The sequence below is a fragment of the Hypanus sabinus genome, chromosome 16 (genome assembly GCF_030144855.1).
Source record: "Hypanus sabinus isolate sHypSab1 chromosome 16, sHypSab1.hap1, whole genome shotgun sequence".
NCBI classification, from domain to species: domain Eukaryota; kingdom Metazoa; phylum Chordata; class Chondrichthyes; order Myliobatiformes; family Dasyatidae; genus Hypanus; species Hypanus sabinus.
Genome location: NC_082721.1, coordinates 64,943,154 through 64,961,857, shown reverse-complemented (window position 1 = coordinate 64,961,857; position 18,704 = coordinate 64,943,154). Strand labels below are relative to the sequence as shown.

Genomic DNA, 18,704 nt, shown 5'->3' with positions numbered 1-18,704 from the left:
AGATAGCATAAAGTAAAATGGTAGTGTTCGTGGTTTCATTGTCCATTGAGAAATCTATTGGCGGAGAGGCTCCTGAGATGCTGAGAGTGTGTCTTCAGTACCTGTTTCTGTGTCGTTGATGGTAGCAATAGGAAGACAACATGTCCTGAGTGATGGGTTTCCTTAATGACAGATGCCACCTGTTTGAACATTGCCTTTTGAATGTGTCCCTGATGGAGCTGGCTGAGTTTTCAACACTCTGCAGCTTTTTCTAATCCTGCACAGCGGCCGCTCCATACCGGACAGTGATACAAACGGTTAGAATGAACCGTTCTTAAGCTGTGCCTAGCCACACAGTCATGGGTGTAGAGAGAGTAGAGCAGTGGGTAAGCACGCATCCCTGAGATGCACCAGTCTTGATTATCAGCAAGGAGGAGGTTATTTCTGATCTGCACTGACTGTGGTTTCTCGATGACGAAGTCAAGGATCCAGTTGGAGAGAGGGGCACAGAAGCCCAGGTTTTGGAGTCTGTTGATTAGAACTGAGGATATGATTGTGTTGAACGCTGAGCTGGAATCAATAAACAGCAGCCTGACGTAAGTGTTGCTATTATCCATGTGATCCAAGGCCAAGTGGAGTGTCAGTGAGATTGCATCCAATTGTAGCGATAGGCACAGTTTATTCTATTTTATTTAGAGATTCAGCATTTAACAGGCCCTTCTGGCCCTTTGAGCTGTGTCACCCAGCAACCCACTGATTTAACCTTAGCCTAATCACGGGACAATAAACTATGAACCGGTCTGACTTTGATTGGCGGGAGGAAATCGGAACACCCAGTGGAAAGACATGTGCACACGGGAAGGATTGTACAAACTTGCTTCCGAAGGACACTGGAATTGAATTCCGAGCTCTGATGCCCGAGCTGTCTATGGTACCGTGGCACCCTCACCACAGGTCCAGCTCCTCGTTTGGGTAGGAGTTGATTCTGGCCACGACCAAACTCTCAACACACTTCATCATGGTAGATGTGAGTACAACTGGGTGATAGTCATTGAGGCAGATCACCCTGCTCTTCTTGGGCACTGAAATGGTTGTCACCCTTTTGAAGTGGGTGGGAAATTCCAGCTATGGCAGTGAGAGATTGAAGTTGTTCTTGAATACTCCCACCAGTTGGTTGGCACAGGTTTTATTTCCCTACCAGGTTCACCATCAGGACCTGACGCCTCTTGAAAGCTGTTCTGATGTTGTCCTCTGACACAGAGATCATAGGGTCACCAGATACTTCAGGGATTCACGCAGGCATAGATTTATTCTCTCTTTCAAAGCCCACATAAAAGGCACTGAGCTCATCTGGGAGAGAAGCATCACAGCCATTCATGAAGTTAGGTTTCTCTTTGGAGAAAGAAATGGCTTGTAAGTCCTGTCAGAGCCGACATGCATTTGATTCCATCTCTAACTTCAATTGGCATGTGTTTCTCTCTCTTAAAATAGCCTTCAGTAGGTGATATCTGGACTTCTTGTGTAGCTATGGATCACTGTCTAGAATACCACATATCCAGCTCTCAGCAGTCTACAAATCTCATGGTTTATCCAAGGTTTTTGGTTTGGTAACATCCAGTCTGTTCCTGAAGGCACACCCTCATGATTCCCACCTGAGTTGCATGCAAAGAGTTGCCACTTATCAGCACCATCAGTAACCTATCAAGCCCCATTTTAAATATACCCAATCACTTGGCCTCCACAGCCTCTGACTAAAGAAATACCTGCACACCTCTATTCCCACGGGATGTCCTTGTATGCAGAGGCTGTGCTCTCTGGTGCAAGACTCTCCCTGGCCTTTCAATATTCGATATGTTTCAGTGAGATCCGCCCTCATTCTTATCATCTCCCTCATATGTTAACCCATTCATTCCCACAATCATTCTATTGAACTTCCTGCTGACCCTCTCCATGATCAGATGAGCAGATATTCTGAACATAGCAAATATCTGTCGGTCTGCAAACTACGTACTGAGATTTCTCAGATTAATACAGAGTTTGATATCGTAAACTGGATCTTACTGTCGATTACACATGGACTGAAAACAGTAGCCAAGCACTGCTCATTCTGAACTACGTTTGATTTCTACTCAAGGCAGATTTGTCTTCACTGAGGTTTACACAATAAGATCAAACACAGCAGCATATTTTGATGTAGGGGAACACAGACTGATCCCACAGAATAATAGTTCAGTCCAACAACCTGGGCAAGGTAAAACATCCCCTGTGAATGAGTCTGTAGATCACTGGCCAAACTCATTCTTATACCGTGTACACAAGCATGGGAAAGAAACAGAACATTTACCAGTGTTATTTTCTCCAGCAATGGTTCTCCAGTAAATCTCAAAGGAATTATTCTGAATGTCCAATTTCACCAGTTGGTCTCCACTCGCATTGTTCCTTTCAGGCACCTTGACCTTAAGAACTATGAGGGAAGTTAAAGTAAGGTGAAGCATTCAGAGGCAAAAAGGATGTTCTCTCTCTCTCTCTGCTGAGAACGCTTTAATCAATGCCTCTCTGCAAAGTCTTGTTCAGGCTTTCTGAGAATCCCATCTGATGGATACAATTTGCAACTGGGCTTTCTTGGGCTGAATTAGCTTATTGTAGAAAACAATTAGTCTCAGCTCCCACAGAACAGAGAGAAAATACTCATGCATATTCTTCACTGTCTGGTGGCACTGATCAAAAGTAGGTAAAATGATAAATTCTGGCTCCAATATGTTAGCTCACCAGGTCTAATATCTTACCAGCACCTATCCTTGGCACAGACAGTGATCTTGACTCCTTACCAGAGGTAGTGAGGATTCCTGCTCCCATATCACGAGCACAGAACCTACACTGAAGTTTCATGACTTTATTCTCAACTTCAGAACGTCCTTCTAGATGTTATTCTTGAAGTGTGGTGGAATTAACATAAGAGATGATTGAGCTACTCTGTGTTTGGCTGTCATGCTTAGAGGGAGTGCAGAGAAGATAGAGCAGGAAGATCCATTGACAGACCAGAGAATGTGGCATTGTTCTTCTTTAGCAGTGAAGGTTGAGAAATAATCTGATAAAAATTTTCAAGATTGTCAATGCTTTGGGCAGAGTTAATGAAGAGAATGGAGCATAGAAAACCTACAGCACAATATAGGCCCTTTGGCCCACGAAGTTGTGCTGAACATGTCCCTACCTCAGAAGTTACTAGGTTTACCCATATCCCTCTATTTTCTGAACTCCATGTACCAATTCAAAGGTCTCTTAAAAGACCCTATCGTATCCGCCTCCACCACCATTGCTGGAAGCGTATTTCAAGCAATGGTCTTCCATTGAAGAAGGGTGGAGAACCAATAACCAGAGGTTTAAAGGTGACTATTGTTGAACCGGGGTGCCAGGAGAGAAACCCTTTCCACAAAGTGAGTGGTCACAGAACTCACTGCATGGATGGGAAGTGGAATTATTTCACCATGAGCTTTCAAATGGGAAAACACATGGAGTGTCGGAGAGAAAATAATTATAGGGTTATCGAGAAACAGGGGATGATCAGACTGTAATGTACCTGTCAAGACCTAGTATGGGTTCAATGGGTAGAATGGTCTTCTGCACAATGTTTCTATGATACTACACTGCTGATGAATACTTTGGAGTAGTTTGTTTGGAGACAGTGAGGTCACAAAGAAATTAGATAGCTCATATATAATGTGAATGAGGGTTTGTGGATAAACTTGTCTGGGATCTTTGGTAGAATTCTCCTGGTCTTCTATGATATAGTGTCCTGTATTCTCCCCAACAGAGCGAATGACAGAATGTCCCAAGCAAATGAGGCAACTCTGACGGTGTGGCACCCCCTCAGCCTAGACATTGTGCTCAACAGGCAGCAGTGAGGGTGAGGGTAAATTGTGCAAAACATGAGAGCAGACACTCACAATCAGTGACGTGGCATGTTTCAGCACAGTCTTCCAAAGCAACCTCATGAAATCAGAAATAAAAGCAGAAAATGTTGGTAAATTCAGCAGGTCAGGTATCAACATTAGAATGAAAAATGGTTAACCTCTTCAGCATGAAATGTTAACTATTAATCTTCCCAGAAATGCAGCCTGAACTACTGACTACTAGCATTTTTCTTTCTTCCACATTTCCTGTAGCTTGATTGATTTTTAAGCTTTAGAAATATTAAACAAAGATTTCTATCAAGAGCCCACATATTAATCTTTTTCAGAACCAGCTGATTACTGAGAAAGTAATCTCCACATTTCCTTTCCTTAACTTGAACCAGTTTCAGTATTGATAACTAGCATTGAGGACCTTTGCTCCAGTGGTCAATGTTTTCAGAGTCCAATACTTTACCGAAAGAGTCTGTTTCTATGGTCTCTGCCTTTGAACTGGGTAGTTTCAGAGCAATCGCCATTGCCATGTTCTCCAAGAGGTCCACTGTGGTCGTTGCCACCTCCAGCCTTTGAGTGGTCTTCATGCTCACCAGCCGGGAAGTATTAAGAACACTGTTTACAAATGTTGTTATATCCTACAGATGAAAAGGAACACCTCATGAATTGAGAAGCAAAATACTACAGATGTTGGATGTATGGGGAAAAAATGGAAAATGATGTTTTTCCAATGAAGGGTCTTTGCACAAAATCATTAGTTTTGTTTCCCTCTCCACAGATGCCAGGCCTGCAGAGTCCAGCAATAGAGGCTCTAAAAACAGGATTGAACGAGTCTGAAAAGGGGTGTCCACTCCGCCAGACCTGTCGTGGTACAACCCTCCCCACCATTGAGGACACCTTTAAAAGGTAGTGCCTCAAGAATGCAGCATCCATCACTCAGGACCATCACCACCAGGACAAGCTCTCTTCCCATAACTACCATCAAGGAGATAGAGAAGCCTCAAGATGCATACTCAGCATTTCAGGAACAGCTTCTTTCACTACCATCAGATTTCTGAATGATCCGTGAACCTCACTATTCCACATTTGCACTATTTATTTGTCATAATTTTAAAGTTAAAAGTACATTTAATATCAAAGTCCATATACTACCTACAACCTTACAGGCAGCCACAAAACAAAGAAATCCAGTAGTGTCATGGTCCGGATCGGTTCCCCTTTAAATTTAGTTAGGTTGCATTATGACCCGGACCATTGACTCTTTGTTCCCTTCTAATTCCGTTTCACGTGTCCCTTGAGCTGGCAATTAAGGTGATCGACTCTCGACCTGAACTGGCAGCTTATAAGCCCCTGGCTTTAGCCGTTCGGGGCGAGAGTGTTAAGAAGACTTAGCAAGTCGCCGTCACTACAACAAGCCAGAGTTATACAGCCCACATGGGAGTATCACCTTCCTTCGCCAGAGTGGGTCCAGGCAAGGTCAATCTGCCAGGGGTGAGTTAAAGGCAGAGTCCTGACTTGACGTTCATGCCCATTGTCCGTGTCTACCCTCGAAGAGTTCCGGCTCGGTGCCTGAGTTGAAGGCGGAGTTCTGGCTCGATGTTCACGCCCTCTGCCCACGTCTGTCCCCTTGAAGAAGAGTCCTGGCTCAATGCCTGATCTGAAGGAGACCTGGCTCAATTTTCCTTGTCCTGTGTTTTGGTGTCCGCGTTTCTGGCTGCGTGATCCATGGTGTCCGCGTTTCTGGCTGCGTTGATTCATGGTGTCCGCGTTTCTGGCTACGGCGATTCATGGTGTCCACGTTTCTGGCTGCATGTTCTTGACACTGAACTGACTCCACAACCAACAGACTCTCTTTCAAGGGCTCTACAACTCAGTATTATTTATTTACATTTTTCATCATTTGCAAGATTTGTTTTCTTTTGCACATTGGTCATATGTCACCCTTTGTTGCTTATAGTTTTTAATAAATTCTATTGTATTTCTTTATTTCCCAGTGAATGCCTGCAAGGAAATGAACCTCAGTGTTGTATATGGTGACGTATATGTACTTTGATAATAAATTTACTTTGAACATTGGCAGTTCTTTTAGTTTTCCATGGCTGTTGGATATTCCTGTTGCTATTGAAAGCTTACCTTTAAGAAGCTCTCTCTTAATGGAAGGAGTTGTACCCCTTCCTGTTTTTATTCCTACTGCACTAATTGTTGAATCTTTCTCCACCTTTTTTCTTCCCTTCTACTCTACTCCCTTTTTCTCTCCCTTTGCTTCCCCTCTTTGACTTCCTTTCTTTCTCCATTGCCTTCTGTTCCCCTGCTCCCACTTTCTCAACCCTTACCCTTTCTCCATCTCTTTATGACTCCCTTTGCCTTTTACGTCATTCTCTGGTCACCAACCCAGTGCAGACACTGTGGGCAAGAGCAATGAACGTTGCCCCATAAAGCTGTCATTTCCAATCCTGTGCAGCTCTGGATGTAAGTGCATCTTCTGCAACAACACACACTACAAGCTGGAGGAACTCAGTCAGTGTCAGGCAGCATCTATACAGGGAAATGGAGAGTCAACATTTCAGGTAAAGTCCCTTCATCGGGACTGGGCAACCTTCTGTGATTCTGGGAGGCAAATACATTTTCTGGTGTCACCTAATTTTATCCATATTCAATGTCTGCTTTAGGATACCTGTATCTCCAGTACATCTGCTCAACTGCCCATATTACAGAGTGGCAGAAATACAAGGCACATCAGGCTGGCGGATGAAGAAACCCTCACCACATTTAGAAAGTACGATGCCAACACTGAGATGGGATTCGGTTGAAACAGCACAGATACAATGGGCAGAATGGCTCCCTGTTGTGTTGTGAATATCCCATGATTCAGTGAGAAAGGTGCCGGAAGAACATACTGCCATTCTGTAACACCCATGTAACCTAACTCCATCTGGTGATCTTCCCCCATCCCGTTACTACCTTCAGTTAACAAAACCCATCCATCTCGTGTCTAGAATCCACCTTTGACCCAACACTGAGGAGTGTTCTGAGTTTCCACCACCATCTGAGTGTACAAGTCTTTTCAAATTTCACTCCTGAAAGGCATGGCTCTAACTTTCAGACTCTGCCCTCTTGTTCTGCTCTCCCGACCCCGACCACACTCCATATTCCCTCCCTTCACATCTGCTCCTCTCCAGCTCTGTTTTCCATAATACATAGATCATAGCACAGTACAGCACAGTAACAGGCCATTCAGCCCACAATATCTGTGCTGAACATGATGCCAAATTAAAACCATTTCTCTTTTGTATCCACATGATCTATATCCCTCCATTCCCTGAAACATCGCCTGTTTATTGAATAGTGTCTTAAACACCACTATTTCCACCTTTACCTCTGACAGCCTGTTCCTGACATCCAACACTCTGTGTAAAAACCTGTCCCGCACATCTGTTTTAAACTTTCCCACTCTCACCTTAAATGCATGTCCTACAGTATTTAGTGTTTCTACCCTGGGAGGAAGATTCTGACTGTTTACTCTGTCTATGCCTCTCTCAGCCTCTGCCTCTGATGCTCCAGAGAAAATGACCCAAGTTTGTCCAACCTCGTCTTATAGGTTGTAACATGAAAACAACAAATCACCTTGCCAGTTCTAGCAGAAAAATTCTTCCCCCCCACCCCCACCCCCAAGTACCATAGTTTTTAGATACAGTATCTATGACTCTCTTTCTGACAATGTGTTCAAGATCCTCTGACTAAGGAAAGTATCTGTTCAACTTCCTTCCCAACTTGCTGCCAAATACTTCATAGCAATTGTTACTGATGTTTCTGGATAGGTGAAAAGATCTTTACATATCCTCTGTGGTCTCTGCTTCAAGAAAGCCAAGTTTATCATCATTCCTCAGTCAAAATCCTCCTGACTATATCCTTGAAAATATCCTCTTTACTCTCTCCACCTCAGGAACACACCACTTTTACCCCAGGATAAAACTGTTGGGCTTCTAATTCCTTACCTTGGTATCGTTTGTCCCACTGAAATTCTGACAGATTTTATCACGGTAGCAATCAGCTAACTTCAGCACATCTTCTGCAGAGTTTAACTGGGCAATCTGAAAATACAACAGCTAAATATTCAGGAACAAGCAATCAAACAGAGAAATAATCAAAAGTCACAAGAAATCAGAAAAAAAAAGTTTGAAAATGAAGCCTTTAAAAATCTTTGGCTTCACAGGTGACTCTAACATAGTGTCCGATGGCAACTCCTACTGAAGGTCATGTGGTCAATGAAAGGACACCTCTGAGCATGGAAAAGCAGGAAGAAATAGCTTAAAATAAGGTCTTGTGGCGACCCAATTCCTAGCGCACTCGAATCGGCTCACAAACAGCCAACGCGCCGGCACAAAGGCCAGTCCCAAAAGGGCGCCAGGGCTGCTTCACCAACAAAGCTGTGAAGTTTGAATAAAATCTTCTTTAACTGCAGATTACTGACTCCGTGTCGTTATTTTTGCGCTGCATGTAGCACACCGCTACAGTCTATCCTTTATTCACTGCCCTTCACAGTCTCAGCATTCCAACATGTTGCACAGGGTCTGGCAGAACTGTGGGACAGACCTTGGCCAAACAATCCACAGACGTGATCAGCTGATCAATTTGAAATTCAGTCATGAATGCAGATAGCATGGAACCAGGCCCTTCAGCCCACTGAGTGGATGCTGTCCCTCAAATTCCCATTGATGCTAATGTTAAACTCATTCCTTTGTATTCTCTTTACATTATGATAGAGACATTTAAGAGGCTCTTAGATAAGGACAGGGAAGTGTAGAGAATCATGGATATGAATGTTGTGTAGGCAGAGCGGATTAGTTTAGAGAGGTGTTTAATTATTAGCTTCCACCAGCATTTTGTGCACAAGTCTTTCCAAATTTCACTCCTGAAAGGCATGGCCCTAACTTTCAGATTCTGCCCACTAATTCTGGAACTTCCTATGCCCTCTCGACACTGTCCACACTCTCTCCATTCACATCTGCTCCTCTCCAGCTCTGTTTTCCATAATACATAGATCATAGCACAGTACAGCACAGGAACAGGCCATTCAGCCCACAATATCTGTGCTGAACATGATGCCAAATTAAAACTAATTCTCTTCGGTACCCACATGATCACTGACAGCCCAAGAAACACTGTTGACTCTGGTGAGGACTGCATATGCAGGAAAACATTCCAACAGATCCACATCCAGGGATAATGGAAGTTAAGTTTGCTCCTTGGAGAAACGGAATGAGTTCTCATACCTGCTGGGCGTTTGCTGAATAATCCAAGTTGCACTGTGACTGCGTAGAGTTCTGCTTCTCAGAGACAGGACAGGAAAGTGGATCCACTGGAATGAAGATGGCATTTTAGAGATCAGTGCGTCTAACTGCCAACTCTACCCCCACCTTCCTGCTGTTCACCAATCAGGCAGGGAAGCGCTGACCTCTGTAACTCCAAGCTGGTGTACTCCCACAACGAGCAGCATCAGACCCGGACCCACAGGACTGTGACTCGACGTCACATCTTCCTGACCCCAAGAACAACTGTGGATGTCTCACCCAATCCCACACCCACTGTCACCCAAAGGAACCGGTACCATGGTTGGCATTGTACTTGTAATGTTGGCACAAGCCACAATAATGTGGAAATGTTGGTATGGGCCCCATTGCTGGTTTGGGAGGGACAATTTGTAAACATCTCCACAGCCATGAAACCAGTTAAATGTGTAAGTGATCAGCCCTCTCAGGTTGGAGGAACAACACCTCATATTCTGTCTGGTTAGCCTCCAACCTGACAGCTTAAACACTCAATTCTCAAACTTCTAGTAATTTCTCACCCTCCCCTTCTCTCTTTTCCATTCCCTCCTCTGGCTCTCCTCTTATCCCTTCTGTTCTCCTCAGCAACCTATCATCTCCCTCTGGTGTCCTTCCTCCTCCCCTTTCTCCCTCAGTTCACTCTCAACTAAAAGCTTTCCCTTCTTCTGCCCATTTTACTTTCTCCACATCTCTCCTCCCAGCTTCTTACTTCATATCTCCTCCCCCTCCCACCTACATTCTCCCTCGCCTGACTTCACCAATCACCTGTCAGCTTGACCCCTTCCCTCCCCCCACCTTCTTATTCTGGCTTCTTCACACTTCCTGTCCAGTCCTGATGAAGGGTCTCAGCCCAAAATGACGACTGTTTATTTCTCTTATTAGAGGCTACCTGACCGGCGAGTTCCTCCAACATTTTCTGTGTGTGACATCAGGACACATGTTTGATGTGAAGTTGTTTCAATGGGCTGGGGTGAGACCATTCAGCACCAAGTGACAAGGAGCTGAATTTAATCATCTCCATTATACATTAAATAATCTTGTTCACACCCCCCATCTCTACAACCCCACTCTCTGCTCACTCATCACCTTCCCACCGCTCACTGAGACCAGTCCAACCTGTTCTGAGATCAGTCTGAGGATTGGGGCCAGGGGGCTGAACATCATGGGGTGAGCTGTCCCTGTCTGAGATCAGTCTGAGCACTGGGGCCAGGGGGCTGAACATCGTGGGGTGAGCTGCCCGTGTCTGAGATCAGTCTGAGGACTGGGGCCAGGGGGCTGAACATCGTGGGGTGAGCTGCCCGTGTCTGAGATCAGTCTGAGGACTGGGGCCAGGGGGCTGAACATCGTGGGGTGAGCTGCCCGTGTCTGAGATCAATCTGAGGACTGGGGCCAGGGGGCTGAACATCGTGGGGTGAGCTGCCCGTGTCTGAGATCAGTCTGAGGACTGGGGCCAGGGGGCTGAACATCGTGGGGTGAGCTGTCCCTGTCTGAGATCAGTCTGAGGACTGGGGCCAGGGGGCTGAACATCGTGGGGTGAGCTGTCCCTGTCTGAGATCAGTCTGAGGACTGGGGCCAGGGGGCTGAACATCGTGGGGTGAGCTGCCCGTGTCTGAGATCAGTCTGAGGACTGGGGCCAGGGGGCTGAACATCGTGGGGTGAGCTGCCCGTGTCTGAGATCAGTCTGAGGACTGGGGCCAGGGGGGCTGAACATCGTGGGGTGAGCTGCCCCTGTCTGAGATCAGTCTGAGGACTGGGGCCAGGGGGCTGAACATCGTGGGGTGAGCTGCCCGTGTCTGAGATCAATCTGAGGACTGGGGCCAGGGGGCTGAACATCGTGGGGTGAGCTGCCCGTGTCTGAGATCAGTCTGAGGACTGGGGCCAGGGGGCTGAACATCGTGGGGTGAGCTGCCCCTGTCTGAGATCAGTCTGAGGACTGGGGCCAGGGGGCTGAACATCGTGGGGTGAGCTGCCCCTGTCTGAGATCAGTCTGAGGACTGGGGCCAGGGGGCTGAACATCGTGGGGTGAGCTGCCCCTGTCTGAGATCAGTCTGAGGACTGGGGCCAGGGGGCTGAACATCGTGGGGTGAGCTGCCCGTGTCTGAGATCAGTCTGAGGATTGGCGCTCTGGGGTCATGAGGAAGTCCTCATCAGAGGGCTGGAGACCTTTGGAATTCCGTCAGCCCTGGTTTCTCAGACTACTGTGTCAGTTCAAGTCTGACCTTTATATTTCTGGGGATCAAGCAGAGTCGTGGAGTTTCGGGTGGGTGGTGGTGGAGGGGGTGGGGAGATCAACATGATCCTCTTGTGGAGGAACGGTCTTGAGGTCTGGGGGCTTGTCAGAATCATGGGGAGAGGTTGAGAAAAAAATACAATGAGTCTGTCTTCTTTGTACTAACTGTCATCGATGAGGAACCGAATGCATGGGTGTTAATCGTCTGAGAGACAACAACGGCTTGTTTGGTACTTTGATCAATGAGGAACCGATTGTATAGGTACTAATATTGTATAAATTGAGGAAACAGTGTCTGGAGACTGGCTGACCTCGTGTGATTGGATTTACTGTATAAATTTGAATTGTAACCTCGTGTTGACAGAGACTTGCGGAAAGGTTCCAGCTGAATTGACGAATTAATGCGGCGACCATCTCTAAGTTTGGACTCAGAACAAGACAGGCTTTGGAAGAAGGGGCCTGAGAACTCTGATTAAACGACAGTACTAAAAAATAAGGCAATTAAAGGATGGTATTACAACGAAGGCAACTGAGACCTTGGGATTAGAACCTAGATCCATTGGCCAATGAAAAAGGGAGAGAAAATTATATGGAGAATACGATTGTATGTCTTTGAGTGTACATCTCTGTTTGTCAGAAAGGTTTTTACGTCCTTTGTAGAGAACAATTAACAGGCAAGTAAAATGGTTAACAGGAACGGCAAACCCCAGGAAGGGAATCGGAAAAATAATTCTGGATCAACACTGCATGCCAGGATTCGACCTGTTGATTCTTTAACGACAAAAGATTCAGTGTTCCAGATTCACTCCCCTGCACACCCCTGACTGACGCAGCCCCAGCCTCACTCCCCACTACCTCCAACACACATTGCACTGATCCAGGCTCACTCAGCACTACCCCGAACCCATGGACCTAGCTGCAGAACCACTTCCCATCATCCCCGACACACCCCATCCCCTACATACCCCAAACTGACCCAACCTCACACCCACCATCAACCTCACACTCAGCTGTTCCCCTGTCTCAGCCTCCACCCCCACTGTCTCCTCCACACCCCCATACCGAGACACAGACTCGCTCCCCACTGTCCACATACATCCCCCTTTGATTCAGACTCACTCTCCACCATCTCCTACACACCCCACTGTCTACTACACAACCCAAAACAGACCCAGACTCAAACTCACTCACCACCGACCCCGACACACCCCACACTGACCCAACCTCAGCCCCCACCCCACTGTCCCTACGCACCCCACACTGATCCAACCTCAACCCCCACCCCACTGTCCCTACGCACCCCACACTGACCCAACCTCAACCCCCACCCCACTGTCCCTACGCACCCCACACTGATCCAACCTCAACCCCCACCCCACTGTCCCTACGCACCCCACACTGACCCAACCTCAACCCCCACCCCACTGTCCCTACACACCCCACACTGACTCAACCTCAACCTCCAACCCCACTGTCCCTACGCACCCCACACTGATCCAACCTCAACCCCCACCCCACTGTCCCTACGCACCCCACACTGACCCAACCTCAACCCCCACCCCACTGTCCCTACACACCCCACACTGACTCAACCTCAACCTCCAACCCCACTGTCCCTACGCACCCCACACTGACCCAACCTCAACCCCCCACCCCACTGTCCCTACGCACCCCACACTGACCCAACCTCAACCCCCCACCCCACTGTCCCTACACACACCACACTGACTCAACCTCAACCTCCAACCCCACTGTCCCTACGCACCCCACACTGACCCAACCTCAACACCCACCCCACTGTCCCTACACACACCACACTGAACCAACCTCAAACCCCCACCCCACTGTCCCTACGCACCCCACACTGACCCAACCTCAACACCCACCCCACTGTCCCTACGCACCCCACACTGATCCAACCTCAACCCCCACCCCACTGTCCCTACGCACCCCACACTGACCCAACCTCAACCCCCCAACCCACTGTCCCTACGCACCCCACACTGACCCAACCTCAACCCCCACCCCACTGTCCCTACACACCCCACACTGACTCAACCTCAACCTCCAACCCCACTGTCCCTACGCACCCCACACTGACCCAACCTCAACCCCCCACCCCACTGTCCCTACACACACCACACTGACCCAACCTCAGCCCCCACCCCACTGTCCCTACACACCCCACACTGACCCAAACTCAGCCTCACACCCCACTGACCCTACATACTCCACACTGACCCAACCACAACCCCCACCCCACTGTCCCTACACACCCCACACTGACCCAACCTCAACCTCCACCCCACTGTCCCTACACACCCCACACTGACGCAACCTCAACCCCCACCCCACTGTCCCTACACACCCCACACTGACCCAACCTCAGCCTCACACCCCACTGTCCCTATACACCCCACACTGACCCAACCTCAGCCCCCACCCCACTGTCCCTACACACCCCACACTGACCCAACCTCAGCCCCCACCCCACTGTCCCTACACACCCCACACTGACCCAACCTCAGCCTCACTCCCCACTGTCACTACACTCCCCACACTGACCCAACCTCAGCCTCACACCCCATTGTCCCTACACACCCCACACTGACCCAACCTCAGCCCCCACCCCACTGTCCCTACGCACCCCACACTGATCCAACCTCAACCCCCACCCCACTGTCCCTACACATCCCACACTGACCCAACCTCAGCCTCACTCCCCACTGTCCCTACACACCCCACACTGACCCAACCTCAGCCTCACACCCCACTGACCCTACGCACCCCACACTGACCCAACCTCAGCCCCCACCCCACTGTCCCTACACACCCCACACTGACCCAACCTCAACCCCCACCCCACTGTCCCTACACAGTCCACAATGACGCAACCTCAACCCCCCACCCTACTGTCCCTACACACCCCACACTGACCCAACCTCAGCCTCACACCCCACTGTCCCTACGCACCCCACACTGACCCAACCTCAGCCTCACACCCCACTGTCCCTACACACCCCACACTGACCCAACCTCAGCCTCACACCCCACTGTCCCTACGCACCCCACACTGACCCAACCTCAGCCTCACACCCCACTGTCCCTACACACCCCACTCTGACCCAACCTCAGCCTCACACCCCACTGTCCCTACACACCCCACACTGACCCAACCTCAGCCCCCACCCCACTGTCCCTACACACCCCACACTGACCCAACCTCAGCCCCCACCCCACTGTCCCTACACACCCCACACTGACCCAACCTCAGCCTCACACCCCACTGTCCCTACACACCCCACACTGACCCAACCTCAGCCCCCCACCCCACTGTTCCTACACACCTCACACTGACCCAACCTCAGCCTCACTCCCCACTGTCCCTACACACCCCACACTGACTCAACCTCAACCTCCACCCCACTGTCCCTACACAGTCCACAATGACCCAACCTCAGCCCCCACCCCACTGTCCCTACACAGCCCACACACACCCAAGCTCAGCCTCACACCCCACTGTCACTACACACCCCACACTGACCCAACCTCAACCCCCACCCCACTGTCCCTACACAGTCCACAATGACGCAACCTCAGCCCCACCCCCCACCCCACTGCCCCTACACACCCCGCACTGACCCAACCTCAAATACCCACCCCACTGTCCCTACACACCCCACATTGACCCAACCTCAACCCCCACCCCACTGTCCCTACACACCCCACACTGACCCAACCTCAACCCCCACCCCACTGTCCCTACACACCCCACACTGACCCAACCTCAACCCCCACCCCACTGTCCCTACGCACCCCACACTGACCCAACCTCAGCCTCACTCCCCACTGTCCCTACACACCCCACACTGACCCAACCTCAGCCTCACACCCCATTGTCCCTACACACTCCATACTGACCCAGCCCCAGCCTCACTCCTCACATTCCACTACACACCCCAAAGTGTCTCCTTGACAGTCAATGATACACAGAAACTTGTAGAGACACAAGATGCTCTGCAGATTCTGGAAATCCAGAGCAACACACCTACAACTCAGCAGCTTTGTCAGAGACTGTGCAGGGAGAAATGGAGTTGATGTTTCAAAGTTTAAACCTCTTCACTAACACTTTGAAACACAAATTAATTTTTGTTGCACGAGTTCTCCCTGACTTGTGTAGTGTTTCCAGCATTGGTTGTTCTGATTCTCAACTCTTAGTAATCATTCTATTATCACCTGTACAGGCCAGCTGAGTGTCTCCCTGCTTCTGGTGATATCCAGCTTTGCAGACGCAGAAGAAAGACCCAAAGGAGTTACGACAGGTCGTGTTCACTCTGCACGCATTTTCATCCTGGCATTCATCCACATCTGTTGAAGAGAGGAAGAGAGGTACAAATATTACCAACTCAGATGTAGTCATAGAGTCATAGAGGACTACAGCACAGAAACAGGCCCTGCTGCCCATCTAGTCTGCGCTGAACTGTTATTCTGCCCAGCCCCATTGACCTGCACCCAGAACATAGCCCTCCATACCCCTCACATCTATGTACTTATTCAAATTTCTGTTAAATGTTGAAATTGAACCCTCTTCCAATACACCCAATCCTCGTTATATGCGGGGGATACATTCCTCACAGTCAACACATAATGTGAATATGCATAATGTGAATAATTATTTAAATGGAGAAGATAGGGATGTGTTCTGGAGGGCTTCCTAAATATGTTTTATCTGTAATTTATTCATAGTTTCATACCAATACGACACAAAAGCAGTACCACAGAACAACATTCATATAATATTTCATCAATTTAAGCTAATATTCAACGTAATAAATCATAGAAAGTTAACATACTAGGGTGTACAGTACTCAAACCCTTAAGAGCATGGGGGTTTAGTGAATGGTAATCTAAGGCTACATCCACACTAGACCGGATAATTTTGAAAACACCTGTTTTACGTGAAAACGATAGGTGTCCACACTATGCGTTTTTGAGAATATCTCTATCCATGTTGAAACGGAGATTTCGGTGAATCTCCTCCTACTGCACATGTGCAGTACACATACCAAAAACAAGCGATATGGTTGGTGTCAAATCTCGCCGTGAAAGTGCGCATTTGTGTAGGTACTGACCAGAAAAACTTAAAATGACAGACACCTGTTGGCTATCGTGCAGGAGAACTTAAAAGTAAAACAAAATAAAAATACTGGTGCGTACGGAGGCAACCAACAGGGAGTTCACGGACAGATTAACCCGGCTGATGACGAACATTGAAAGACTAACTCACTCTGTTGCATTAATAAAGCACCTTGTTAAATGTGCAAAACATGTCTGCATCAGTGTTATCTTGTATTTCCATACAATGTTACATTCGGCTGTTACACATCTATTGTCAGAGAAGTACTTGCATAAATAGGTAAACCACCTTCATACAAGCAAGGACAGAAAACAGGGCAAAGTGAGTATACTTATTTATTCAGTAAGTTATGGATCAAAGTATTTAGTGAGTACATTTCTAACTCTTCTGGCTTCAGTCTCGTTGCCGTCTGTTCTGAAATGTTTAAGTTGTGTTCAAGAAAACAATGAAATAGCACGCTGCCATCGGATAGTGTTTTCAGATTTCCCTGGTTACCCCGTCCACAGAGATCTTCCCGAGCAGCGTTTTCAAAAATACCCACCCTGGAAAGCATTTCTGAAAAGCTCCAGTTTCGGGGGATGATGGTTTTGGGCCATTTTAGTGTGGACAGAGGGTAAAAACAAAGAGAAAAAGCTTCGGTTACGGATTTATCCGGTGTAGTGTGGACGTGGCCTAAGAGAGGCTTCATATTACAGTCTCCTTCGGCATTGGAACACATAAGCAGAGTCAATCTATACTTTGCTGCCTTGAAACCTGACTCAGTCTGTTCATCCTTACTTATGTAAGTGTGTTTCGGCATACGCTTCCAAAAAAGCCCGGTCTCGTCTGCATTAAACACCTGCTTTGGTGTGATGCCTGACTCAGCTGTCATAGCCCGCAACTACACAGGATAGCGATCAGCAACTTCGTGGTCAGCACTAGCTTGCTCACCACGCACGGCTAAGTTGTGAAGCCTGTGACAATTAACGAACTTAGAAAACCATCCCGTACTTGCATTAAAGCTAACAATTTCATTTGACACTTCCTCACTAGCCTCTAAACAAAGGCGACCATAAATTTCCAAAGCTTTCACGTGAAGATGATCGGAACTAAGTGTTGTTTTTTCCTTTCTTTCATGGTCAATGTACAAACTCAACATTTTCTCCATTTTTGTCATAATCGGGTTATGCACGTTGGTAACAATCTTTGAAGACACTTGTGGTGAATCAATCACTGCACTTTTTATCTTCTCAGCATTTTTCTTTAAGTTTCTGATCGTGGACTCACCCAGGCCGAAGTAGCATCCCAGAGCTGTGTCACTTTCACCTGACGGCACCCTGTTTAGAATTTCCAACTTCTTTTCAAGTGTTGAAGTGGTTCTCTGCTGCTTGTCTGATGGTCCAGAATTTGACATCAGATGCTTAGGAGGCACAGTTAAATACATCGAGCACAAAATCACTGCACCGTAGGTAAAAACAGCAAAAGTTTAAGAGTGCAAGGTCGCACATACACACATTGCCAAAACCAATGTGAGACTAGCGGGGGTGAGACTGTGAGGCTTGTCCACCTGACTTGTATTGGTGGGAAAGCAGTGCTCCTCGCATAACTGTGAGTTTACGACGCATATTAGGAGAAGTTGGTAGAAATAGGTTCCTCGCATAACTGAATCTGTATTGTCTGAAGACGCAGATAACGAGGATTCCACCGGCAGCTCGTACCACTCTCACTCCACCCTCTGAGTGAAGATGATGATAATGATGACTGGAAAGTGAATGGTGTGTGGAGTCCCACAGGAACATCACTCAGATCTTTGTTCCTCATACTCTACATCACAGATTATTAACCATTTCCTGCATGGATTCCCCTGGATCTAGCATCAGGGAGGCACAGTGCTGCATCTACTACAGATGCTGCTCCACAGGCCCCAGCACCCCGGGTCCAAATGGAATTCAAATTCCTCCACAGCAGCTGCAACTGAGGAAATGATTTGTCATAGGGACATCTCTCACTAAAATGAACAAGTTCTCTCAAAAGGTGATCCGTAATATCCTCCTGGAATGACCCCCTGGATTCACGATAGGTGTTCAGTGTTCCAGGCCTGGTGTTTGGTGAATGCTGTGCCCTGGAATCGATGCTGATGTTTGAGGTCT

The 18,704-nt window shown here is 47.9% G+C and overlaps 1 protein-coding gene across 1 annotated transcript in view; it reads right to left on the bottom strand.

The window, feature by feature from the left end:
• The window catches only part of LOC132406385 (adhesion G protein-coupled receptor E2-like), an 81,954-nt gene that overhangs the window by 24,341 nt on the left and 38,909 nt on the right, over positions 1–18,704 (bottom strand). Inside the window, exons 8-12 of the mRNA XM_059991988.1 lie at positions 15,675–15,806; positions 9,155–9,240; positions 7,877–7,972; positions 4,345–4,519; positions 2,324–2,443 (exon numbers count right to left, since the gene is read on the bottom strand). Of these exons, the coding sequence (XP_059847971.1) occupies positions 2,324–2,443; positions 4,345–4,519; positions 7,877–7,972; positions 9,155–9,240; positions 15,675–15,806 (609 nt within the window). The remainder of the gene's footprint in view (positions 1–2,323; positions 2,444–4,344; positions 4,520–7,876; positions 7,973–9,154; positions 9,241–15,674; positions 15,807–18,704) is intronic.